This window comes from Empidonax traillii, unplaced genomic scaffold (genome assembly GCF_003031625.1).
Source record: "Empidonax traillii isolate 1590-97213 ecotype Southwest subspecies unplaced genomic scaffold, ASM303162v1 scaffold12:size2584012, whole genome shotgun sequence".
Taxonomy (NCBI): domain Eukaryota; kingdom Metazoa; phylum Chordata; class Aves; order Passeriformes; family Tyrannidae; genus Empidonax; species Empidonax traillii.
Genome location: NW_020955205.1, coordinates 1,946,662 through 1,973,193, shown reverse-complemented (window position 1 = coordinate 1,973,193; position 26,532 = coordinate 1,946,662). Strand labels below are relative to the sequence as shown.

Here is a 26,532-nt window from a genome sequence, read left to right as displayed (position 1 = left end):
CATAGCAAGAGAAACATTTGCATGTCTGAAAGGCAAATGGGCACCTCAACCTCCTCCTACAGCTCCAGTTACATCTCTACGTCAGGCAGTGACACAGCCAGACAAGCTGCCACGGTGAGATTTCCCCCTCTGTCAGCAGCTCAAAGCTAGAGGCAGGGAAGGGGTGATCAGTACTCCAGTCTAATCTTAAGCAAAGTTTTAGCACTTCTCACCCTGCAGCCGTGGGAGCTGGAGCTGCCTGTGAGGAGCCAGCACACCTGAGGCCACAGGGCCACCAACTGAGCCACAGCCAGCTGTGGGGTTGCAGCACAGGAATGGGCTTTGCTGGCAGAGGGAAGGCAGACACTGGATTCCCCCTTCCATTTACAGACCACCAAACTCTTACAGGGGACACAAAGGCACTGAAAAAGCTGCAGCAAGAGCAGTGGCACAAGAATTTCTTACTCTTAAGTGGAGCAGTCACAGGACAAGGCCAGAGGTGGAGGGGAACTCTGTCCTTAGGCCCTTGGAGCTTACCTGAGCAGCATACTGGATACCTCCAGAGGTCCTGCCCAGCTTAAATCCTCCCAATTTGATTTTGTTCCCATTACTCCATTGAAAAAATCAGTCACTGCTGTTGTAAGAGGAGCTGACCCAAGTCCAAGGCACACAATTCTCTCTGGGCTGTATCATCACAGAAGTCTCAATCATCTCAAACCAACTACCAGCTCTCAAGAAAAGCAGCTCCCAAAACTGCAGAAGTAATCAAACCAGCAGCAACTACCATCTAAATAATAACTAGAGCACAGCCTCTGTTTTGTTTCTGAACTACAAAAGAGGAACCTCTGCCCTCACAGATTCTTCATTTGGGGCAAAGAAGAACTGAGGATATTCGGGCAGCTATTTCTGGCTTGCTAAGAAGGGGGCAGGGGAATAAAAAAAGGCAGCATGATCCCACAGCTGAACCACAGAATTAGAGTCAGGACACCTGAGGTCTATTCTTGGTTCTGTCACCAACATGGTAAGTCACTTGCCCTGAAAAATGGAAACAGCAGCAGAACTTGGAACAGAGAGAAGCTTATTGCATTAACACCGGGAAGCACAAGTCCTCCTCCGGCATCAAGAGTGGGGCCTGGTTGATAACAAGGCTCACTGTTTCCTAAGGAAGGGAATTAACTCCTCCATGTTTCTAGGAAAGGAGAAGAGATGCCCAAGGTAAATATAAAGATAAGACAGCTAAAATCAGCTTCAGAATTAGAAGTGTCCAGGTGCATTCACTAAGCAGGCTGCCACAACTGTCTTTAAAAAGATCAGAACACTGAAGTACAGCAGGTTTTAACATGTATCAGTCCCAGAGAGATTTAAAAGTCAACATATTCAGGTCAAATTCTGCACAACAAGCTTCAGCTTTGCAAGCCTCAAGAACAAACACTTCTATATTTAAGTACCAAACTCCTCTCAATTATCTGCAGCAACATCCAAGGTGCAAACTCTGCTGTGTTACCTGTGCTAACAAGGGTGACTCATCCTCACTCTCAGCTGCATCAGTCTGAGGGTGGCAAGTCCAAGACACCTCCTTTAGAAAGGGGGTTCTCTGGAGGGGGGTGAGGGGAGCAGGCCATGGGTCCTACCCCTCCAGACAAGGCAGCAGTAAAGGAAGAACAACTGGGAAAAGGACAGGCTTTAGTCTCAAATGCAACTTATTTGGGAAGTGGCATACAAGCTTCACTAAGGCCTTCAGCTGGCATAAAGCCACTGCCAGACTGGCACTCCCAGTTCCACCATTGACAACTGCAGGTTCCCAGTTATCTTCCAGAGGTCTGCACACCTCAGCATCACAGCTCTGGAGGTCTGCCTCATCTTCCCTCTGCACTCCTGGGGAGAAAACCAGCCAGAGAGACAAGGAGCTGGGCATTTCTCCGCATCCCTCTCAAAGGGGTGGCAGCAGCTGCTGTGCCCAGGAGCAGCCTCTGCGCTGGCAGCAGCACAGACAGCACCTGTGATTCAGCTGTTTTGCCAGTGCCTAAGGGACTAGGCACAAGGAGATGTGTTTCCAGGGTGCAGCCCTGGCTGGAGATGCCCTGCCCAGTGCCCCAGCCCACATCCCATGTGTTCAGTCCTACAGCAGCACCGGGCAGGGACTGTGCAGTGACAGCTCAAGGACCATGGCACCACCTGAAGTGGATCATTTCAGAGTCAGCCCAGTGGAGGTGCCCATTTAAGGGGTGGTGTTCTGGGAACACTGTGTCAAGCCCAGGAATTAGCTTCATCAGCCCCCTTGGCCTACTGCTATTTCTGCCACCCTCCAGCAGATTTCCTACCCTGAGCAAGAGGTTGGGCTAGATAACCTCAACAGGTCCCTTCCAACCTGAGTTACTCTAAAAAAAAAAGCCAGCCTGCCAAGAGCACTGCAGGGGACTAAGAGCTCTCTTACAGCCGGCCCACTGCATAAGAAGTCAGCTGGAAGGACTTCAGCTGTACAAACAGGCCCAGTGCTCTCTGCTGCCCTGGAGACACCTCAGTGACAGGTCACCTCACAATGCCACTCCTGGTTATCACTATGCCCAGGGGCAACACAGCACCACAAACTCAGGCCTAAGGCAGCAGGAGATGCTGAACTCTAGGCCTGTCCCACCAGAGCTGGGGAAGAGGAAGAGAAGGTAAGCATCACTCCTACCTTCTGCTACAGGCAGCCCCAGCACACTGGGAGAGCAGCTCCCAAAGCTGTTCCCCATCCCAGCTTCATGTGGAAGCACTCAGTCCAGCACACACTGTGGAGTTTGCAATGAAGGTACAGAACCAAAAAACACATCCAAGCCCTCTTTTAGAGAGCTCCTATGTTCCCATCAGTGGAGCTGCAGCAGACAGAGCCTTTCAGGTCAGCTCTGTCCAGCAAGGAATCATCCATCCAATCTACTACTTAAGCATGTAGCAGTACAAGGGCTGGAGGAAAACCCACCCACACCATTTCTCTTCAGTCTGGGACAATTTTGGGAATGAATCTTACCCTCAAGGCCATAGCTTGCACACAATAAAACCACCCTGCTGCTACCTCCAGTATCAGTCACAAAAAGAGTAAGCTACCAGTAGCCTGGGGTAGTTCAGAGCCACCAAACAGCAGCTCCAGTGCTCTCCTCAGAAGGGAACCCACCTGTTACGGCTCAATTCCAGATGTTCCAAATGTTTTCCAGACCACCACTGGACACTCTGCACACCTGGCTGCTCCAGAGGCCACAAACACCCCTCCCTATAGAAGCCAAGGGGAAGGTTTGGGGTGGTGCCCCCCTGCTCCCCCAACACACCTCCTGCACAGTACTGGAGCTGCTCTGACCCACTTCAGTTCTGGCTGGATACAAGCAGAAATGCTGGTTGGGTTTCTGTACTAGTTACTCCTCTATTTGCATCTTCTGTTTTACAGCATCAGTGCAGATAAAAATAAATCTCTTTTAGAAGGAGCTGCTCAAATGGAAGCTTTAAGAGGTGGATTAAGAGCAACTTCCATTAGAAACCAATTGCAAGCTCAGATTTGATACTTCTTTTACTTATTTGATACATATATTTTGTTCTGTTAAGGATCAAATACTGCTGCCACATGAGCAGTGATGCAGCTATTAAGTGCTTCCCTGCTTCCCACTCCTCAGCACGGCCACTAAGGAATCAGCCCACGAAGCATGAGCAGCCCTTATGGAAACACACTCAAGGAACAAGTGCCCATTAAGCACCCACACCAAATGCAGCCTCAGAAAAGCCCAACAAGAGTTGGGATGGCACAGGACAAGCTTTCAGGTACTCCTGGAGTATAAGCACCAAGCAAGAGACCAGGAGGGTCAAGGAAGCTCCTAGTTTTATTCCCTTATGCCATTATCATCCATAAACTCCACACAGGAGGCACCATCACCATGTTTGTGCTTCCTCTACTATTCCCTGAACATCACCAGGCTGCTGGGAAAGCCAGTGTTTCTTTCAAGGCAACAGCAGGCACTGAGAATATGGAATTCAGGAACACCACCAAAACTCTGGATACCTGTTTACCTGAACCAGGCACAGGTCCAAGGACAGCAACAGGTAGCCTTGTCTCTTTGCCTTAGCAGCCACAACATCAGCAGTGTGAAAGAATCTTTCACTGCATTTTCTAAGCAGACTTGGGCTTAGATCTGAGTGTGTCTTACTCAGATGAAGTGTTTGCTCCCTGCACCCAAAGCTCTCCTTTCACTAGAGAGCCAGAAAAACTATCCTCAGATACTCTAGTGCCAACCTAGTGTTATCCAAATGCCGAGCTCTCCCATCGAGGATGAGCCTCTGAAACATTCCTCTAACACAGGCTGAAGGATTTTTACACAGTCAAGCAGGAATCTGCAGGAGTTGAGGGTACAACTAGGTCTTCTGAAGCCACATGTTCAAAAGACAGAAGGAAAATCAGCAGGGAGAGAGACCCGGACGTGAACAAGGGAGAGCTCTATAGAGCAGGGTTAGTCTAGCAGCAAATTAAACAGAAGGAGGACTGGGAATTCCCTCACCCAAATCCTCTGCCCCAAGCTCTGCATCCAAGCACTCAAACTAGCAGGTTGAGGAAGGCCAGCAACTGCCACGGTGTATTTATGAACAGCCACCCCCAGGGTGAGTAGCAACACTCACCTGGGTGGGTTCAGGTACCTGCCACCACACACAGCATTTGAGGACACTGGACACGGTCCAACCTGAAGAAGCAGCTTATGAATACCTCTTGCTGTTCTCAAGAAGAACGCAGGAGTCCATGACAACAACCAATCTGCCTGTGCAACAGGTCTTTTCTTTCATCCTTCAGAGGTGTGTTTTGCCTTGAAGACTTCAGAGTGATCCATGCTCAGAGGCCTCTGCTATCTGCCAGGCAACACACAACAACAGACAGCAAGCAGCTCCAGCCTAGCAGATTTTAAGCAACGACAGATAAGCAAGCCTGTTGCAAAAAATGAGTTGCTGTGCTCTGGGAAGCAGGAGAACCAAGGGCTGGGAAGATTCAGCAGCATTTCCCTACCAAAGGCAATTTCCTCAGCGAGAGTGACTGGAGCTGCAACCTTGCAGACTGGAGAATGAGACAGCAGCAGCCACCCCGCAGAGGGCACAGATGAGGCTGGAGTCGCAGTCTCAAGAGCAGATTCAAGGAAAAACTCAGATCTGTTGCTGCACCAGCAGCTTTAGGGGCACACAACAAGCAGAGAGGTAGATACAGCAAGGTGCTCCATCAGAAGAGCTCACCTGCTGGTTTCACCTAGAGAGACCAAAATCCTCTCTGGAAGATCTGATCCTGCTGAAAACACCCTTGCAGGTTAGCATTGCAAACTTTAAAGAGGCTGGTTTTAGGACGATTTCCCAGTGGGCAAGTCTGCTGTCCCACATAGGGACAGTTCCCAATGTAGGGCAGGACAGATCAGCCAGACCAAGTAGCTGAAAACCAGTCAGGGAGACCCAAAATCTGCACAAGGATCTGCTGTGCACTGCTGTTTCTCCAGGTAAAAATTGGATCGAGACCCCATTTCCTTGTGCCCCTTGAGGAATAGGGTAGCGAAGGTAAAGGATACCATCAAGGGCAGTCCCATCTCACTGCCTCTTAACCCCCCCCCCACACACACACTTTTGCAGAGCAATGAACTAACTCTGAGTTTTAAACACATGTGCCTGCCTACTGTGAGGCTACTTTAAAAGACAGGGAAACACTGCCTCAGGAAATACAGCCAGGAATGGCAGGACTGGAAGTGTTAAGGGCCAGTTTCCTGCAGAAGTCCCTCCCCAGGCCACAGAGCAGGTTTCTAGGACTTGCTGAAGTATTTCCAGTCTGATAGATCTAGTGGCAGCAGAGATTTGAAATGCTTTGCCTGCTATGAGACAGCAGTTCAATCCTACAGCCAATAACTGCCGGCAGTTCAAGCCTGCAGCAGTTACTGCCTACAGAGAGAGCCTCTCTCCAGACACCAGGGACTGGCATTGCCTCTGGCACACTCCCCAGGGCTCAGCACGTGTCCTCAGTGTCTTACGGCACCAGGTGCAGCAAGAAAACTCACAAATAACCCTGCTGGGGTGCAAGGGGCTCAGCAGCCCTTTAGGAATGGGGTACACTAGCAGGACTGGGGCATACAAACCATCCCCGCTGCTCTCCAGTCTCTGGATCAGCAGGCACCTGATCCCACTGCACCAAGCTGCGTGGTGACACCGCCCTAGGAGCGCAAGGTGACACCAGATGGGTTTGCAGCCAAAGGTCCTTCCCAGGCTGAGGAAGCTCCGCACTGGCAGAGAGAAGAAAGGAGGTCCCAGCTCATCAGTACTCAAGCACAGCACTGCAGGGGACCACATCAGCAATATTTATAGACTGATTGTTAGGTTTTTTTCTTTTGCACTTCCACCCTTCCAGCCACCTCCCTGTGGGTCTGCACAGCTGAGTCACTGCTGGAACCTTCCAAACGGTTGGGTGCCAGCGGCACAACAGCTCTGCTTGGCAGCGCTGGTCCTCCCTGTCCCCAGACACGCCGAGCACTGCTGCAGCCTCACCTGCTCACAGGACACCCTGATGGAGACCCCAGGCCTTGGGGCCAGGCCAGCTGCGGCTTCAGCAGCATCCTCACCACGTCCTCCCTCTTCCTGTCATAGCATGACCACCTGGAAACACCGGCATCTGCCAGTTCCTCAGATCCACACAGCTTTCAGACGCAGAACACTCCCCTGCCACCCAGAGTGCTTCACAGTCTTTCAAGAGATGCTCCTGAACTATAAGCTCTCCCCTCCCAAGGAGCTCCACTGCCAGTCCAGGGCCCTTAGGAAGGAGAAAGGGCTGAGGCTCTGCAGACATGGGAGGTATGGGTAGCTGAAGCGCTACAAAAGCTGTGCCCAGAGACCAGCCTTTAACCTCTCCAGCCAGCACACACCATCTCCAGCATTCTCAGAGCAGGAGAGTAACAGCAGCCCAGACTATCAGCACTCCTTGCCCAGTTGCTGCACAGTTGGGAAGGGAAGGTGGGACAGAGGGAGAAAGCTGTCTCTGAACCAGGACACGCCCAGCCATAGGGCAACTGGACCCTCTACAGGACTGCTGGAGGCCAGAGCCTCCTCTGCGCAAGCAGCACAGCTGCAGCTGGGCAGGTTTTACATCCCAGCCATTCCCCCTTCATGCCCCAACAGGAATACCAGGAGTGAGGAAACAGGCCTCTCCAGACAGCACTGGGTGCCATCTTCCAGCAGCTGTTACCACAGGTTGTTGCAAACACGCAGTAGGGCGCAGATCAGAGCCCAGGGTCGTGCCTGAGGCTCAATCCTTCCCATGGCTCTTCCCAGGCCTCTGCGGCAGCAGGAGCTCCAGCACGATGTGCTGCAGTCAGCGGGGGCACCTGACACCAGATACACCCTCTGCAAGCAGGGAGGTCACTGGAGCACCTTCAAATCGTCTCCTTCCTCCTGAAACCAGCAGCCCCTCCATCCTTGGTAGTGGAACCCACCAGCAGGGCCCTGCCAAGCCCAGTGCCCAGCCTGCAAGGCACAGAGCCCACCCCAGGCTCATGCCAGCGCTGCTCGCCTGCCTGCCGGAGCACTGCAGAGACATCCGTGCCTCTGCCAAGGCTTCCTGGCAGGAAGCTGGCCAAGGGAGCACTGGAGATGGCACAGTGGAGCAGGTAGGGCTGGGACATCCGCACCAAGTGGCCGCCACTGCATGTGCCAGCCTTCTTCTGCAGCACTGAGCCTGCAGCTGGGGCTTCAGCAGCAGCAGAGCCACTCACAGGGGTGTCTAACTCCTCTAAGTGTGCTCTTCATCCATTAAAGATCCTGAAAGACAGAGACCAGCAGGGCCCCACCGGCTGCCAACAGCTAGAAGGGGCTCAAAGCACATCTCTAAGGCACCAGGCCAGCCCACTGCACACTAACAACTTGTTTCTCCCTCTCCTTCCAAGGTTTCGGCTGGCAATGAAAGGAGGACGGACAGGAGTGTGTGGTATTCCCTGGTTCATTAGGGGAAGCCCACAGGACCATGTGGAGATCTGCTCACTGGAGCAGAGCGAGGCTTAATAAAGCTACAGCCGCCTGCTGCAGGCAGAATCCAAGTGCCTGTGCCAGGGCCTACAGGCAGGCCCCACACCAAGACTTGTGCAAATTAGATGTGTTGTGCTGATCAAGCTGTTCCAACTGCTACCCCACTAGTGTGGGGCTTTTTGTTGTTGTTTTACAACTCATGCAGCAACATTTAGGGCTGTGTCCCAGAAGCTTCTCCTATCCCAAGGGCAGCATACCCTGGATGGAGGTGGTCAACAGTACCCCCTTGTCTCCCCCCCTCCCCAACACCTACATGGGCAAATCCCACTGCCCAGCCCCCCCCAGAAGCTCTCTATATTCCTGTCAGCACCAACTCCATGCCTGGGGCCTCTGTGTCACCCCAGTCTGTGCAGCAATGCACTCCCCTTTTAACAAAGCAGTAGCGTGCTGCTATAAAGGGATGAGTTTCTGTAGCAACCAGGCTGAACTTGTACAAACTCTGCCAAAGCACTAGATCTTTCCACGGACTGATACTTGAACGAACACACTACCATTTGTGAAACTGGTTTTTATAGCCCTGAAAGTCGGGGAAGTAAATTCTTCCCTGTTTTACACCTCTGCTTCAACACCAAGCCAAACAGATGCACTAAGTTTGTGCACGCAGCACCCTTTTTTCTTGTGATTTAACAGAGAAGGCTGGTGTCTCTGGAAGAGTTAACTAAACCTCACACTGTTCAGAGGAAGCAACCAGCACCCCAAGAACTCCCCATCCAATGTCAGCTGCAAAAACAGACTAGAGAGGATTGAGGGGGAAGGGCACACCAGCCAGCAGCATGTGGCTGCCAGCCCACACCCTGCCCATCACATAGGTTTGTGCTGGACCAGAAGAGTTAAAACAACGAGCCATTCCACTGCATCTCCTGCAGCCCACTGCCAGGCACGGCCCGCTATTTCTAGTTGAGCGTGGGAGTGGAGAAGGATCCCTCCAAGTCTCCCACCCAGCCAGTGAGCTGCCGGTTGAAGTTGTTGGGTGCTGGCTGTACCACACCCCACAGCAGCTGGGCAGTGCCAGGGCTGCCAGGACCTTTGCAGTTAGGCAAGGAGGGGTCCCTCTGCAAGCACAGCCCCCTCACCTGCAGAGCTACCTGCCACCAGGGATTTCCTGGGGCTGCTGGAGCGAAGTTCAGCCTCACTCCTACCCGGAGCATTCAGCCTCCTGACACCACACCCCCCACCCACTCCCTCCAGACACAGCAAGAGGGTTTCTCCTCTCCCGGAGAGGCTATTCCTCCACCAGCGTTATAGCTCCGAGCAAAACAACCCCAGGCATTTCTTGCCTGCAGTGAACTGACAGCAGATCAGAGGGGGCTGTGGCATAGGCAGTCACAGCCTCCCCAACTCAGCTGCGTTACACAAGCACCACGGGTCGAGAAGCCCCCATGAGCCCCCACCAGCACCCTGTTACACAAGCACATCACTCCACATTAGCTTGAAACCAGCCAAAAACATACAGGGAATCCAACAACTGTTGCTGCATGTGTCAGCAGACTCACCGGACTGTGTGCTGGTTTGTGCTGCAGCGTCAGAGTCCTGGGTGCTCCAGGGTCTGTCCCACCCTGTCAGATTGAGGGACTGCAGGCCAAGGCACAGATCGTTGGTGTCTGGGAGGCCACGGGAAGACTCTTGCGTGGATGTGGGGAAAAGCATCCTGCTTGTCACTGCTTCTTCAGAGTCCTGGATGTCTGCTCAGATGGAGAACAAACAGAAGCTTGAGAGTTCAGGGCTGCTTTTTTTCTTTTTAAAGAAGGAGTTTTTCAAAGCGTTAAGCCCCGAGCCAGGTCTCGTGCTGCTCTGAAGCCACGGTTTCTGCAATGAGCAGTTGCACCCCAAAAGGGAGGGCTACCATATGTCCAGAATCCAGCCCCCCACCCCCCTCAGCCCCTCCACCTTCCTATCCCGTCTGCATTACTGACTGGGTCAGCATGTGACCAGGCTGCTGATGCTTACTGTGCTGACAGTGACGTCACTCAGCCATGCAAGACAACTGCATCAGCTCTTACAAAATAAAGGTAAGAAGAAAGGATAAGATTTCCCCCGACAGACAAGACGGCAGCAGCAGGAGAGAGGAGCAGTTCCAGTGAATCGGGGGAGGCAGGCAGCACAAAGCAAGGCTCCCCAGCACAGCAGACACCAGGCTCAAGGCAGCAATCCCCCCAGCAACGACGAGAGCAGCAGCAGCGACAGAGCAGACAGTTAGTTTTAGTGCTACCCAGCTCTCCTGTCCCCGCCTCCCTCCACCCACAAAACCCAAAAACACTTTAGTCCTGGCTAGCCTCCAGCTGCTGGCTCCAATTCAGACCCGATGCAAAGCTTCACAATTCTGCTGGCATAATCTGTTTGGTTCAGCCTGGCCACTGTGCCTCACTGACTCGGCATTGTTTACCCCTGAGTAACAAGGATAACCTTCAACCCCCGCTACCCAGAGAGCAGCCCATTATCTTGGGTCCAGCCTGAGCAGGCACATCCCGCTGGTACAGGAGGAATAGGACCGGCTGAACCCATTTCACACCAGGAATTTTTCACGGCCTGTTTACCTTCCGCCCGCCTGGTCCTCCCTTCCCAGCCCTCCCCTCCCTTGCAGGGTGTTCACAAGCCTACTGGTACTGGAGACGCCGGATTCTTGCCTCTGTTTAAGCCTGTGACAACAGCCTAAGGAAACACAGCAGGTTCATAGTCTGAGAATTCCAGTTTAACGTAGGGATCTGGGGGTTGATGAAACCACAAGATGCTCAGCTGTGCTACCCGAAATCTGAGTCAGAGGGCATTTATAAGCCAGCTCCAAGCAGCAGCAGTTGTCTCCTCCTCCTCCCCCTGCCCCCACAGCCTCCCACGGTGCCATCAGATGTACACCTCGCTCACACACACCACTCCTGGCTCTTCCGCGGGCGCTGCAGTCACTCCAGCCTGTCACGTTATCCCTCACGTGCAGCCCCAGCCATCCCAGACAGTCTGACAGCGTTCCTGGCCTCCTTTTCCACAGCCACATCCCGTGCCACTCGGATGCCCAGGAGCAAAGCCCAGGCAGAGACTGGTGGCGGTTGGGTACTCTATATGTGACAGGTCACTGATGCCATCAAAGGTGGGATCCAACTTCACCCCATGGTGATTTGGGGAGTGCCAGCATTCCCAGATCCCAGCAAGGAGGCTGTGGCACCACAGGCAGGATCAGAGAAGCTACAACCATACCTGCTGGCAGCATTCCACCTTCCCCCTCCCAGCTGCAGCCTCCTCCACAGCACTCCACCAGGATAGCACCCACTGGGGTGTTTCCTACTCCTAGTAGTACTAGTATAAGCTGTAGTGCCAATTCAGTCACATTGCTACCAAGCACCTGTAACAGCATCAACTATTTCTCCGGCAGCATCACACTGCATCTCCAGCAGGGCATTTCACTGCATCAGTTCCTCCTGGAGCTGGATTGCTTGTTTTGGACACGGGGAGGAGAAGGCATGGCACAGTGCTCAGACAACTCAGTTCCCACAGCAACCACAACTTGCCCATATGAATATGCAACATCCCTGCATTTATGAAAATGTACAAGTGCTGTGCTCTTGCCCAGATCCCAGACATCCCAGGCAGCAGGAGACTCCCAGCACTTTAAGGACCAGGATCGTGCTAGGACTCAAAAGGTTGATTCCCACCAAGCCCAAACAGCTTGGAAGAAACAGATTACTGAAGAAATAAGGAAAATAAGGAACAAATTTATCAGCAACAGGAAGCACTCATTCCACAGCACCCATCCACATTCTCCCTAACTATCTGCATTTTTCTAGGAAATAAGCTGTTCTGTTTAATCAAACCAAATCAGATTCAAATTCAAAAGATCCATGATTCCCTCTGATGACTTCAATCCACAATAAAAACAAGCTTCCTGCAATCCAGTTACAGCTTTAACTGCTCAGGCACAGAGCAGAATTCACTTAGATAACCAGCAGTTTTTAATTAGACCTTTTCCCATCAGAAGCAAACAGCCAGCACAAGTCTGCTCCTCCTTTAACACTCCCAGTCAGGCTCAAAGATGGATACAGGTCATCCAGGAAAAACACCAACCTAAAGGAGAATTTAAGCAGATTTCTGGAATAGTTCTTTTTAAAAGGCTAGAGTCTAGAAATTTGTTACAAAGTAATCAAGTGCCATAGGTAGACAAAACTAATCACATACTAGAGCAGAAAGAATTAAATTTCCAACCAAAAAAAAAAGTCTAGAGAGTCATAGCCTCAAGTTATTCATAGCTAAACACCTACCAAATACTAAATAACTTCACTTTGCAACCTGACGTGGCCCAACCCAAATGCTTCGCTGCAGATTTTTCCAAGGCCCAACCATCAGCACAAGTCTTTCCAACCTGGATTTTTCCCCGGAGTTGCCACTGGAAGCCAACCATCCTGGCACCAGCCCTGGGCTCGTGCCCAAGCGTCTGGGAGAGACTGAGTTGCCACCTCCTGAGCCAGTTCGGTTTGATTTCAGCAGCATCATGAGATCAAAGTCCTCAGTGAAACACTCCCTCACTGGTCTTGGAGCAGGCGGCTCTCCTGGTTGACGTGATGTTGCCTGTCCAGGAGATCCCTGGAGCCAGGACATGCTGCAGCACAGGCTGGACAGCTTTCCACACCACCATCCCCATGGAAAGCTGCATTTTCCAGGCTTCAATGGTCAGCGCTGGATTTAAGACATTCCAAAGGCTTCTTAGAGAAGAGGATCACCAGAGCTCAGCTCTCACCTGCAGGCAGGGACAGCTCCCAGCACCTGACCCCACCCCAGCCCACCATCCCCACTCACACCAGTTTAGGCAGGGTAGTTTCCACACAGGAAACTGGGCTGCGGAGCTCATCTGGTTAAAACCAAGCCACAGGGAGTTAGTTTTAAGCCTAGCTCATTCCCCTGATCTGGTATGCAGCGTGGCTGCACCAACCAGGCATTTGAAACAGCAAAGCATTTAGGAAATTACAGCCTAAGCCTGAATGGGAAAGACACACAGAGCCTGGTAGAAAATGGGATCCACAGGCAGGTTGTGGCAGGTGGGTTAAGACAGCAGGAGAAACAGGAGAGAGGTTAAGAGAGCAGCATGATTCAGTCCCCATCCCACAGCAGCAGCACCCCTGTGCCATCAGACACTCCTGAAAGGGGATGTTTCAACCAAGCATAAAGATGTTCGTATCTCTGAGCCTTCCAAACCCAGGCCACTCACAAACCCAGCTTAAAATTCAGCAAATGGAATTTATCTTAAAAACTGTTCCCTACTTCCTCTGGACTTTCTCAGAATGGGTAAACAAACATGAACCAAACAAGCTAGATCCCACTCCTACCACCTCCACTGCCAGGAAGAGCTCTCCCTTTGCTCCCACAGGTTGGTTTCCAGCAGAGTCTGAATACAGAGCGTGCCCCTCTATGAACGAGGCCCCCTAGTGTTGAAGGCAGAGGAAGGATAAGCCCAGATCAGCTGTAAGCTCTGTTCCCCGACAAAACCCGACTTACCTTGTTGATAAAGCTCTGACTAAGGCTGAACTTCCAAACCAAATCCAGACAAGCATGAGGCAAGGGCAGCAGTTCTGCAGCCTTTGGATGACAAATGGGAAGGTAGCTGGCAACAGCAGCACTGCTTTTCCTTTCACACCTCTTTATGCCTCCAGCTGTAAAGGCTGGGAATTGCATCCCTGAAAATTAAGCCTCTCAAGTGCATTTTGCACACAAGAAAAACAAATATCAAGTATAAGCTTTTAGAGGATCAGCCATTTGTATTCCCAAAGTACAGTGGAGATCATCAGGGACCTAGAAAAGCACTTGTTAGTCATAAACATACAAGTTGTAAGAGGTTTATCTGAAACACAACTAAGCATCTCCCCTCTAATCTGAAGATTTCCTCAAGTGGAGACACTTGCTGCTGTGTGACCTGTTTCCCAGCCAGATGAAGAAGTCTGCCTTATTCCATAGTGACAAACACTTCAACAGCTGGTAAACAGTTAATTCAGAAACCAAGGAAGAGACACTGCAACAATCTTGCTGCTCTACCTCCCTCTTCCAGGAGTAAGAGAGGCCATCGCATAAGTACAGCACCAAAACCTGATGAAAGAGTTCAGTACATCAGGAAACTGCTGGATCTTCAGGAACACAACTCAGTTTGTGACCGCTGCAGAGTGCAACAGCTCCAGGCCAAGCACCTGCTCTCTGCACAACACTGATCTGCTTCAAAAACTATTTACTACAGTCATTTTTCCAGTACAGAAAAGTATCACACCCACTTAGACTAAGACTTGTACATATGACACTGGAAATCCAAAGGCCAGGACCACAGGCAGTAGTTGTGCTCCTCTCCTGGGGCACAAGTGTGGCATTTCACTATTCCAGATGTGTGCCTGGCATCCAGTGTTCCTTTGGGGCAGGCAGAATAGTTCTGAGCTGCCAGCTCCAGCTGACCTCCTGCTGACACTCTGCCTCAGGACCTTGGGAACCCCACACACTACAGGTAAGGAGAGCTACCTTTTGGGTCTCTGCATCCTACAGCCTTTTGTTCCCTGACTGCATCCAGTGCTGTCTTGCACCTTCCTTCAAGGCTGCAGGGCAGAGTAGAGCAGAGGAATTTACATTCCAGTATCAGAGACACTTTTGGATGGCTAAATGAGTGATAGATCATTAATTGACTGCAGTTAAGAGCAAACAGGAAGCCAATTTAGTCATCAGCTAGTCTGGGTTTGCATTTGTCCTTCAGTTTTCCTTTAAAAAAGCAGCCACTGAGAATCACTAGGACCTGATGGGTCACAACTAACAGCCTTTAGGCTTGGCACCTGAAGCCACTCCCATCCACAGGAAATCATTTAAGCATCTCCCATTTCTTCATACAATGGACTGTTAAGTTACACCAAAATAATGGCTGCTTGGTCTCTGTTAAATGAGTAGAGCTTAACAAAAGGAAGATCAATGCAGCTGGGACATTTGGTGGCACCTTCTTCTAAGTTCTTTCTAAGCCAGCACTGCCCTCAGTTGAAGCCAAAACCAGGCATGCAAAAACTCAACTGGGAGCTTTACTCCTGCTCAGGCTCAAAGTGGTGCCTACAGAACAGGATTATTTCAAAAGCTGGTTTAGTATTCAGGGGTTTTTTTAACCAAATCTGGTAGCAGCACCTTCTACCCAACAAGTCCTAGCTTTAAAGCCTGGCAAACAAACAACCTGCTGCATCAGGAAACCGACCTAGCTCAGATCCTTATTCAGACCAGTGAAGAACATGCAGAGCCGCTTTAAAATCACATTCCTTTCAAAGCAGCCGCTCAAGGACAAGCAGCATTCCAGCAGGAGATGTTGACTCCCACATCTGTCAAGGCCACGTTTTTTCTCCCACCTCCAAAAACAGGCTAAAAGCTGAAGTCTGCACTGAGGAGGTTCTCCCTTTCTCTAGAGATGACTGAAGCAACCTGACAGGCAGGTGTTCTGGAGCACCATGATCCTGTCCCAGAAGCCACCAGACAGGTTCTGCAATGACAGCTCTCCCCACACTCCTGCACTGTACCCCAGAGTTTGGGAAAGCAGCCTGAGCCTGGTGCTTGGAAAGTTCCTGGAGCAGCCCCCCTGCAACCTCAGAAGTGGTGGTCAGGCTGAGCATGATGATACAGATGATTCTGACGAGGCAACCACGTTCACCAAGGATTATCAGCAGCTGCAAACTGATCTTTACAGAGACTAAACATTAGGTACAACAAGCTGAGCCTCCAATGCCAGTCCCAACTCTGCCTGGATGGGGATAACACTCCAGCTGCGTGGATCCCAGAGTGCTGAATCAGCCTGTCCTCTCACATTGCTCAGACTGCTGCTGTACTGATCTCATTGTGCACCCAGGAAGCTGTCCCCACACGTGTTTCCCCAATAGCATTAGTGAAAGGTCATGAACTTCTGCCATCCCTTCTCCACCACGTGTAATCCTCTTAATGCTCAAAGGGCCTTCTTCAACACAAGTCCAAGCCAGGATAAATTTAGTTTGACCTGAAGATGACAACTGAAAAGCTTGAGGGACCACAAACAGATTCAAATCCAAGCTTTAACACTCCTGGAATAAAATCTCTTCCCTAAGTTCTCCCATTAAAAGAGTTTAAGTTGTAAGAAGAGTCCTTTCACCTGTTATACCTACCGTAGTTATGGTGGACCTCCAGGCTCATTAAGCCTGATCTGATAATCTAGACTAACTCAAGTACCCCAGTTTTTCCTGAACAAAGTAAAAGTGCCACAGGCTCAGGAATTCTTCAGAAGTGACTTGACTTGGAGCAGTGACAAGATACTACAAAGGATCTCTGCTCTGTTGGTCACCTATCCAGAAGCCAGGCTCACAGAAGGCAGGATATCCTTGTTCAAGGTCCAACAGCCAGTTCCAGGCTAAACCATCTGCCCAGGACAGTGGGCAGTTAGCTATACTATATTCTGAATTTCAGTGCTCAGCTATACAGCCATCAGGTGTGACTTTTTGCACAACCTAGGCCAGGGTCCAGGTGCCAAAGCATCTCCCCATTTATGGATCGTTGATGTCCCAGGATTCACATCCTTGCTAACAGTGCCAGCTTTTCTCACAAAGACTCTCACTAGCAATCCATTAAACAGTAAGAGCAGCATTTCTCAGCTCACAGAGCCGCTGCATTCAGGTCCTTGGTCCCACTGAAGAAACGAGGCTGAGACTCCAGGAGACCCACAGGTCTGTGCTGCCGATGCTCTGGCAGGTGCTGACTCATCCACCAACTTACACTTGGTAACTGCTGGCCCAGGTTGTTCTTGGTTACCAGTCTCCCCTACAGCCCAGAGGCACCTTCACATTTCCACCAGCTGAAATGGTGAGGGCACTCAAGGCAGCCACTCCCCAGGCCTGACTCAGCAGCACCCGGTATCCTTTGGGAAGTGAAGAATTCTTTCCTCAACCACAACCATTTGTGCCACTGCACAAGGGATTCAGTACAAGCTAAAAGCCTGATGTCAGGGCAGCGACTGCTGAGCAGGGCCCCTACCCTGGTCCACAGGCTACACGAGTGGCATGTGCCAGCACTCCCTGGGGAAGGACACTGGCCTCAGCTGCCACAGCAGGAACACAAAAAGTTGTTTGGGGTGTCCCCAAAGTCCAACTTCGGTTTCCCTGCAGCAAAAATAACATTTGCAAGAGGGAGACTCCCTTTTTATATATGCAAGTCCCACTGCACTTGTCCTACAAGGCATCTTCAACAGGAGTTACTCACTGATCACCTGAAACATAAGCAGTTTAATATGGCTGAAGGGAAATTCGGTGTTTCCAGCCAAGGAACCACCTCTCAGCAGCTTCACACCAGGAAAGACTCTCCACTGCAGACATCTCTAAGAAACACCACAGGAACAGACAAAGCAAGCAAAGATCCACAAGCAGCAGGTTAGTAAGCAGGTCCACTTCAGTGCCAGGCAAACACCCCCATTCCTCTGAGAAGAGTTCTCAGTCTAGAAAGCAGCACTGCAAATTAAAACTGATGTGCCAGCTCTAAGCCCAGAACTAACCTACAACTTCACAGGATGAATCTTGCCATAGAAGGTGGAGACAATTCCCCTATCAACCAGGTTAACTTCGGCAAGTAAGCTGAAACTTAATTAGGAAATACCCTGAAAATGTTCTATGATGCTATGAAACATTCCCATTCCAAATGGAATAGGAAAGGCTATAGCTAAGATTTCTATAAGACAGCCAGAAACAGCTCTTTCATGAACTCATTGTATGGAGATAAAGGAAAATACTTTGGTTTATTCCTCCCTTATGCTTGCAGATCAGATACAGCACTGACTCCCACTGTGCCAGGGGACAAGAAAGGTCAAACCAGCTCAGTCCAACAGCAAATCTCTAAAATTGCACCACTAACCACACCACTGACATGAGTTAGTTATCATTCATTACTCAGCTGCTCAGGAGTACCCAGCACATCCTCCAGTGCCACTTTAGCACGCTTCAAGCACTGCTGGCCATAGATCCGGCCCTCAAAGACAAAGGGATTCACTTCCTCTGGTATTTCTGCAGCGCCAGCACAGGTTCACATGGCCAGATCAGCCCCTGGTCCAAGGTGCTAAGCCTTTCGAATACCCAGGAGATTAAGCTACACTGGAAGTCATCTGGTAGCAGTCATTTCACTAGCCCAGAACAAAGTTACACTGCACAGGCACCACACAGAGGCCCACAGGGTGCCCAGACACCTGTTTGGAGCTTTTCTCCACACATCCACCTGACTAAAACTTGGGTTTATCCATGAGCCCAAGCCAGCCTTGTCTCCAAGTGACTGCAGAGAAAGCTGCTCTGCCCACAGCAGCCTGCAAGGTCACCAGCCGGGGAGGTTTAGCCCTTTACTTCCCACTTTGTTTTGGGACATGTCCAAAGGGTCGGTTTGTTTCCAATAATGGCCGAAACGTTTACTGACCCTATAATTCAAAGGCTAGAGAAAGGCAACAGCAATCTCTTTCGAGTGCCCAAATCCTTGGCACAAGCACTGTTGCTCGTTGCTTTGGCAAGAGGAACATCAGGCACAGGTACATTTACTGGCAGACCTGGGCTGCTGCAAAGGGACAAAAGTATGTCCTTCACTTGGATAAAATTAAGACCAGAGCCAACACTCTTTGCTTTGGCACAGAACTTCTGTTTTGAAGCAGCAGAACATACCTATCCCCCTCAGCCTGGAGGAAACAAGACCTTGCAGCACTGATTTCATCACACCAGGCTTGCTTTGCAGGAAGGTCTGCACCCACCTGTGCTGCTTTGGTGTGCTCTTAAATACAGGTTAACTGACCTGTGGCAAACATGGTTATGCAAAATTCTTTTGAAATTTCAATGTATGCAGCTGATCAGCTTTGCCAAACCTGCAAGCAGATGAATCCTGCCTCCAGGAGAGGCAGGCTAAAGCAGTCTGCTCCACACCAGGAGTTGGCAGGTCAGGCAGCAAGTGTTCACATCCTGCCCATCCTGCAGCATCACAGGGAGACAAGCAAACCTTCCCAGGAACCTCCACACTGCCAGGCAATACATGGGTTCATTTCAGGCACACAAGTGAAGCCTCTCAGGACCAAAAAAGCATTAATCCTGACTCCAAGCACCTCTGATCACAAGATCCCAAGCACATGACAGCACTCACCCCACCAACAGTTAACCACCATCAGATATTCACCAGGTCCCACCAAGTGCCTCCCCACTTCAGCCCCCTTCCATCCCAGCCACATCCCTCACCTGGCAGGGCGTCACATTTGCTTTTTGTGACAGGTGTAGTGCAGACTCCACTGAAATCCAAGGAGTTGTCCAACATGGCATTTATTCGGCGGAATATATCTGCATTGCTGCAAGTGGAAAGTGCAGGGGCATTCGGGCTATCCCAGCAGTCTCTGATGCTCCTCCCAGGATCTTCCTTCTGGTAAAAAAGAACAAGTATTTGTGTCAAATAGGCAAGTACTCAGCACTCAGCTTTCGACACGTTGTGGAAAGCTGGAGTGCCTCCAATACTCACATTAGCTTTCGCTCCAGATCTTAGCAACACTCAAGCCCAATTCTTGGCATTAAAGAAGCAGTTAAGCAAACGGGTCAGCAATTTGTCAGCAATGCACATAGAAGCAGACTGCCTGCCACACACAGGTACCAGGGATGGGCTTGAACAGCCACAGCACCCAAACCAACTGGGTTGTGAACACAGCTCCCTGCTGCTGTTCTCCAGCACATCACAACACTAAAGCAGATCTGGTAACAGAACCACACGCCTTATCCCCAGAATCAGCCTCCTGACACTGGGAAACAGGGGGATGCTCATGGTCAAGGCAGACACCACAAAGAACCACAGTAGCTTCTCCTACACACAGCAGAGGAGAGCAGGGCTCACCTCCCCACCCGCGTTAGAGTTCTCAACAACATCTTGGAATGATCCTAGTCAGCAGCAATCACCTCAGAAAACAGGTTTGCAAAAAAAGAAAACGCAAAAACATTGCTTCCCAGCTAATCAAACAGCCCCAAAGGAAACGTAGAGGATCAAATCCTGATCTTCCCTTCAGACTCCTACCCACAAAGGAGGTTACCCCAAATCAGCTCAACCCTCCATGGGCACGGATTCACCAGTATCAAGGTTTTGGGACAATCCTAAACAAAGATTACCTCTTGCAAAGCTTGTGGATGGGAAGGCTCAAACCCCTCCTGCTCCCTGGTGCCGGTCCAGAGAATCAGGAAGAGCAGATGCTTCCCCGTCTCTCTTCACAATCCGCTGACATAGAGGCTCGTTGGGAAGCAGCTGCACCACACTCAAGCCTCTGCCAATCTAGAAGCCGCTAAACATGATCTCTCCCAACACTTTTGTGCCGAGGGCATCAGCTTTATTTGCCCGCGACCCAAAAGCCTGCAGAACTCTGCTAAGCAATCGGTATCTCCAGCAATTAAGACCCGCGTTAAAGAGAGGAGCAGGAAGGCACAACCTCGCCAGTCCTGGCCTCCGGAGCAGAATCCCGGCTATTAGGCAAATCAAGTTAAAGAACTGAACCGCAGCGAGGCTGCCAAACGAGCCTCTGCCCCTCCAACACACGTCGAAGCTCTAAATTGGGCCATTTGTACTTGTCAAGAAGACATTTAATGCAAGCACCACCTTTTGGATGTGTTCCTGCAAGTTTCGGGCCTCACTTACCCCACAGTTCTGCTTCACTCGCAAGCAAGTCTGAAGCGTCGAGCTGGTTTTACTTCTAAATGACCCCTTGGTCATCTTTCGGGAGGCAGGTCTAAACCGACCTTCAGGCGGAGAAGGCAATTTTAGCCCGGCCCATGTCTGGGACTTGCATTACCTCGTCATTAGGAGCAGTTTTACTGCTATAATACTCAATCTGACAGTTTTCTCCCCCCTCCCCCCTTTAGCTAAAAAGCAAACAAAACCCAGTCCTGGAAGCAGCAGGAATAAGCTACTGCATTGTCAACTCGCACGATGCCTCCTGGCGGGACCTGAACAATAGTTGGAGAACTACAGCCCATTTAGGACTATTAGCACCTTTTTAGCTCTGAGGGCTGAGATCTTTGGTTATTGAAACGCTCAGCCCAACCCCAGACAAGGTCCCGGGACTCTGCGGGAGCATTTCCAAGAGTAGAACAGGTACGGCTGAAAGCGAGCTGCAGGCTGAGGGAACAGGCAGAGGAATCTTAAGTCATCTTTATAAGAAGCAGCTGGAGTACAGAAGCTCAATTTACAAAAGCATTGCCAGTCGTCTTTAATAAAAAGAAGTGCCGCATCAGGCTGCCTTGGCACTACTCTGGAACTCCACATTCTACTCCTGTTCCTGCTAAAGAACCACTTCCAGCGGGAGGCAAAGCTTTTCGCTCGGAGTCTGTGCTAGCGAGACAAAACAATCCCGAGTGGCGAGCCGAGCACCCCACCCATTCCTGCTCGTTTAGTCTCTGACGCTTCCCACAACTGGCTACACCAGTCCTGCTCCAAACAGGAACAGAAACCAGCAAGAGTACAGCCAAGGCTTTCCACAAAAATCTCTTCCACTACAGAGCTATTAACCTTAGACTGTCAGGGATCTCCTTGAGATAGTGCAAGCATCCTGGACACAGGGAGCAAGCACCCAGCCCCATGTAGGAAGGGCATCGTGGCTCACTCTCCTCCCTCAACCCCTAAAATAAAGCTACTCCTTTGAGAAGAGCTCTGCAGGTCTTCAGAGCATGCAGGGATCAAACCACCCCCAACAGCCTGGAGAGGGCGGTGGAAAGAGTTTGCAACGCATAGCTGGAGAATCCACCCAAATCCTTTCTTCTCGGAAATAAACCAAATATTTCCAAAATATACCAGAAACACCCAAGTCCAGCTCTGAGGCTGTGTCCTCAGAGCCGGCCTCGTCGTGGAATCCCCCCATTAAGACAAGCACTCCGGAGCCCAGCTCAGATTTGCTTTCCCTACTCCACCTTGAAGGATTTGGCAACGCTGCCTCTCCAGAGTTCCCTGGAAGTCCTTCACACGGCAGCTACAAACTACAGCTACAGCCCACGCCCCATCGATCCCCGCTGCTCCCAGAGGCACTGGTCCAGCAGCAGTTGTGGGTCCTTCTGCAGGCCCCAGCAGTGACTAGGCACAATGTGAGACACACCGAGGTGTAACCAGGGACCTAACAGTCATTCTCAGCCATTCCACCCATCTACAGCTCACAATCCCAACCCAGGGAAGCAGACAATTTTACCAAGCCGATCCAGACGACAGGTGCTTTAAAGCCACCAGGAGTCAGACACCACTTGCTGACACCTGTTAAGACACCCACTGGCTGTTTAAGAGCTGCAAGTTTCTAGGGAAGTTCCTGGATCACAAACGGAGGAGAGGGGGAATTCAGTTCCCTGTAGCAGGCGTGGCACCACAGAGCAAATGATGCTGAGGCTACAGGTTAAATCACTGTGGCCGAGCTGGGACAAGATGAAGCTCAGGCAGGAGTGCAGTTCTCCGTACCCCGGCTCAGCAAAGAACCTATGTCCAAGCAATAAAATTCATCCCCAGGGCACAAGGAGGGCACTGTCAGGCTCCAAACACCTCTAGTAGTCCAAACAAGACACACTGAACTGAGAAAACAAGCTCCATAAAACGGGGAGGAGGAGTTCACCTCTCCCTCAGAGTAACACAGAGACCACCAGCAAGTCTTACCACAGCGGCAGAGAGCTCCTGTTTGCTGGCTGTGCATCGTGAAGGTGGCAGGCCCCTGGAGTTCCCAGCCCACCAGCCCCAAGCCAATCCCACAGTTTACCTGCAGGAGGTCCCACTCCAGGCACCACCTGCAGCACTCAGTGTTGCTGGGACAAGACACACCTGTGCAGCAAAACCCACCGAAGCTGTCCAAGGCAAGTGGAAACGAAGGCACCTCCACAGCCCTCGACACACCTGCAGGAAACCTAGAGATAATGAAATCCCTGGGCTAGGCAGAACCTGCAGCATCACAACAGCACTGGCACAGGATTAGGATATCCTAATCCTTAGGGAAGTCATTAAACACAGTCTGGCTGCCGGTATGGCCAAGATGTGCATTAGCTCCTGGGGATGCTGTGGAGCAGGCAAGGCTCATCCACCTCAGCTAAAATGCAGCCTTTACTTTTTATATCTTCTCTAGAAATCCCACCTGGGCACCACCATCTTGATGCCCGGAGGGTTTGCTGTACCTATAGCTACAGCCAAGAGGGCCTTGAATCCCCAGACAAAAATCTGAGATGCTGTTAAAATGGTGCCAGTCTCAACATAACGAGGTCAAGATGGCTCCATACTTCAATGAAAGGAAGGTCTAAAAATCCTTTTTTAGTAGCGTGTTTTGCTTCCTAAGCTGAAGTCAGTTACACTCATGGCAAAACACAACACTGGTGTAACTGTTTCCACCAAACACACTCCCACCCCGAGCTCATCTCAAACAAGGTCCAGCAAAGCTGCACCAGCGCTCCCACCATCAGCAAGGCTGAGCTTAAGGAACTGCTGCAGGGTTTACTGCACAAAGACATCTTGGACACAGCTGGATAAAATCAAAACTGGAAGGGATTCTGATGATCTTAATTCACAGGGGAGCACTGACTTCGTGACAACACTGCTTTTGCCAAAACTCTGGTTTTTAAAAGGCAATTCCCTGTCAAGACAGCTACTTCTTGGTTTCGTTGTATTTTTTTTTCTTAGAGCAAAACATTTTGAAGCCATCACTCAAACAGCCTTGTACACAAGCAATACCCACAGCTGCCTACTGCAGCATATTATCCAAGCTGAATAAGGTTTTAATTGGTTTAGGGAAACTTTCAGTCGAGACACACTGCAGCAAAACGACAGGCTCCTGAAGCTCCTCACAAAGCCCAGCTCCCGCCCCTGTGCACCGCTGTACTTGCAGACCCTCAGCAGAGCTCCAGGTGCCAGCACACACCTTGTTAGCCTATCACAAGGGCAGCCACATCGAGCGTTAATTGCTTTCATCTGGGGAATAGCGAAGGGTAAAAAAAAAAAAACAAAAAAAAAACCCAAAAAAACCAAACTTGTTTTTCAGACTTGTCTTTAAGTTGCCTTTGCCCACACAGTACACGTAGGGACAGAGTCTCCTGGGTCACCAACAACAGCGAGACACTACATGGGCTGACAACACCTGCGCTGACAGTAAAGCAGCAGCTTTATTCACTTTACACGCTAAAAAACGCGGTTCAGAAGCACACAGACCTACCGCTTACAAGAGCAAAAATCCCCTCCAGCCAAAACACACCCCACCATCCAAACCAGAGCTCAGTACCTCCAGACCAGCCTCAGCCCCCTAAAAACCCAGGATGAGGGGAACAGCAGGCACCACTCGTTCGCCGGACTGGGACCTAGCGTCCCGCAATGTTTCCCTGAAGACGGCGCGGGGCAGTTGATGGGTTCCCTGAGGCTGAGCTCCCTCAGAGCCCCATTCCCCCAGGGGTACCTCGGCAGCGCGACCCCCTCGAGGAGATCCAAAAGAAAAGGGGAATAGCATCCAGCGCTTAGCACAGGGAATAGGGGAATCCCCCCCTCTGGTCTCCTGTGGGATGGGGGTCCCGGGTCCCTCTCCACCGAGGTAAGCGGGGGGCTCCCACCCGCTCTTCGCACGGGTTAAACGGCGGGAAACTCCCTCCCTCCCACCGCGTGAAAACACGTGGCGAGGGCACTTCCACGAGGCTCGGGACGGCAGCACGTGGTGGCACTCACCGGCGGGAAAGCCATGGGCAGCGCTGCGTGCAGGCGGTCGATCGGTCCGAGAGGATGCCGAGGGCACACCAGGAGCAGCGGGACCGTGCCCGCCCCGCCGGCTTTTATGGGCCGGGGGGGGGGGGGGGGGGGGGGGGGGGGGGGGGGGGGGGGGGGGGGGGGGGGGGGGGGGGGGGGGGGGGGGGGGGGGGGGGGCGCAGCTGAGGGGAGGACCCTAGGCGCATGCGCGCGGCGCGCGTCGACCGCGTGGCGTTTTCGGCGCCGCCTTCGACCCGTTCGAGCCCGGGAGTGCCGCGCGCGCGGCGGGGCGGGGTGTGAGGGGGCGGCGCCGCTCCCCGCGCGACGCTCGGAGACCCCCGGGGTACCCTCAGCGCCCGCCGCGCCTGCACACGGGATGAGGGGCTCGCTGTGCCCCTCATGAGGGGGTGGGACCCCCGAGGGGTTCAAATGGGGTCCGCCCAAGGGCATTGTCAGCACCCGGCATCTCTCTGCGCACGGGCTGTGGACTGTGCTCCCCGTGAAGGGGTGGGAACCCCCAGGGGTTAAAACGGGGCTCTTTGAGGGCTTAAATCAGCCTCGTAAGGAAAGTGAGGGGGCACTGTGGTGTCAGGTCTCGCTCCCCCTTGGGGACACCTCAGCGTCTGCTGCTCTCTGCACACAGGCGTTGGCACTCGCTGAGCCCGTGAGGAAATGCGATCCCATATGGGGGTTAAATCAGCCCCCCATAAAGGCAATAGGGTGGCAGTGTGGTGTCTGGCTGCAGCCCCTCTCCCATGGACACCTCAGTGCTGGTGGTTCTCACATGCAGGATGTGGTGCTCACTGTGCCCCCCCCCCATGAAGGGAATGGGACCCCCAAGGGTAGAAACGGGGTCCCCAAGGACAGCCTCAGTGCCAGCAGCTCTCTGCACTTGCACTGTGATGCTTGGTAAGCCCATGAGGGGATGGGACCCCCAAGGGATTAAATGAACCCCTCCAAGGGGAATGGGGTGGTGGTGGCACTGTGGTGCCCAGCTGGAGCCCTCCCAGCCACACCCCAGCACTGGCAGCTCTCCACACACAGGCTGTGGTGCTCCCTGTGAGGGGAAAGGAACTCCCAAGGGGTTAAAATGGAGTCCTTAAAGGGAATGGGATGATAGCAGTGGTGTGGTGCCCGGCTTTAGCCCTTTCAGAGCCCCCTCAGCATTGGCAGCTCTTCATACATGGCCTGTGGTGCTCACTGAGCTCCCTATGAGGCAATGGGACCCCAAGGAGTTAAATCAGCCCCTCTCAGTGGAGTGGGTGGTGGTGGCACTGTGAGTTCTGCTTCAGCCCTGGCCCTCAGTGCCAACAGCTCTCCACATGCTGGCTTGTAGCACTCTCCCTGTCCCCCTGTGAGGGGATGGGACCCCTGAGAGCCTAAATCAGCCCCCTAAGGGGAATGGAGTGGTGGCATCACTGGGGCTCACAGCTGCATCCCAAGGTGTGAGGCAGCGCTGAGGCTGTGGCTCCAGCCCATGGAGTTTTGGGAATGGGCTTTCCCTGTGGAATAAGCACTTGACATCCAGTGATTGGTGCTGTGCCCCAGCCAGCGATTCCTCACCCATCAGAAAACATAAAGGTGGTTTTATCCTGTCTCTTATCTGGAAAAAGCAGAAAGCCCCTCACCCCTTTTTGCAGCAGCGGAGGCGGTTCAGCATTCAGACCTCCTCCTGCGTGTCCTTTGCTCATCCTCTGCCTCCAGTGCCAGGCCTGGCTCTGAGCTGGGCTGCAGCTTTGGATGGAGAGAGAGCCAGTGCTGTCTGAAATCCCACCCAGCCTGTGCTGGGAGGAGAAGTCCTAATATAGAGTCAAATTTCCTTTTTTT

At 51.8% G+C, this 26,532-nt stretch overlaps 1 protein-coding gene across 12 annotated transcripts in view; it reads right to left on the bottom strand.

The window, feature by feature from the left end:
* The window catches only part of CPEB1 (cytoplasmic polyadenylation element binding protein 1), a 37,446-nt gene extending 12,639 nt beyond the window's left edge, over positions 1-24,807 (bottom strand). For 2 of the 12 annotated variants that reach the window (XM_027889439.1, XM_027889448.1), the window contains exons 1-3: positions 24,688-24,807; positions 19,230-19,407; positions 9,525-9,713 (exon numbers count right to left, since the gene is read on the bottom strand). In XM_027889439.1, coding sequence (XP_027745240.1) covers positions 9,525-9,713; positions 19,230-19,407; positions 24,688-24,702 — 382 coding nt within the window. In that variant the 5' untranslated portion in view covers positions 24,703-24,807. Of the gene's footprint in view, positions 1-9,524; positions 9,714-9,978; positions 10,194-10,565; positions 10,588-10,655; positions 10,761-10,881; positions 10,903-19,229; positions 19,408-20,658; positions 20,787-21,926; positions 22,071-24,687 lie in introns of those variants that run through there. The other 10 variants (XM_027889404.1, XM_027889430.1, XM_027889455.1 and 7 more) reach the window with 9 other exon arrangements.
* Positions 24,808-26,532: the final 1,725 nt, after the last annotated feature.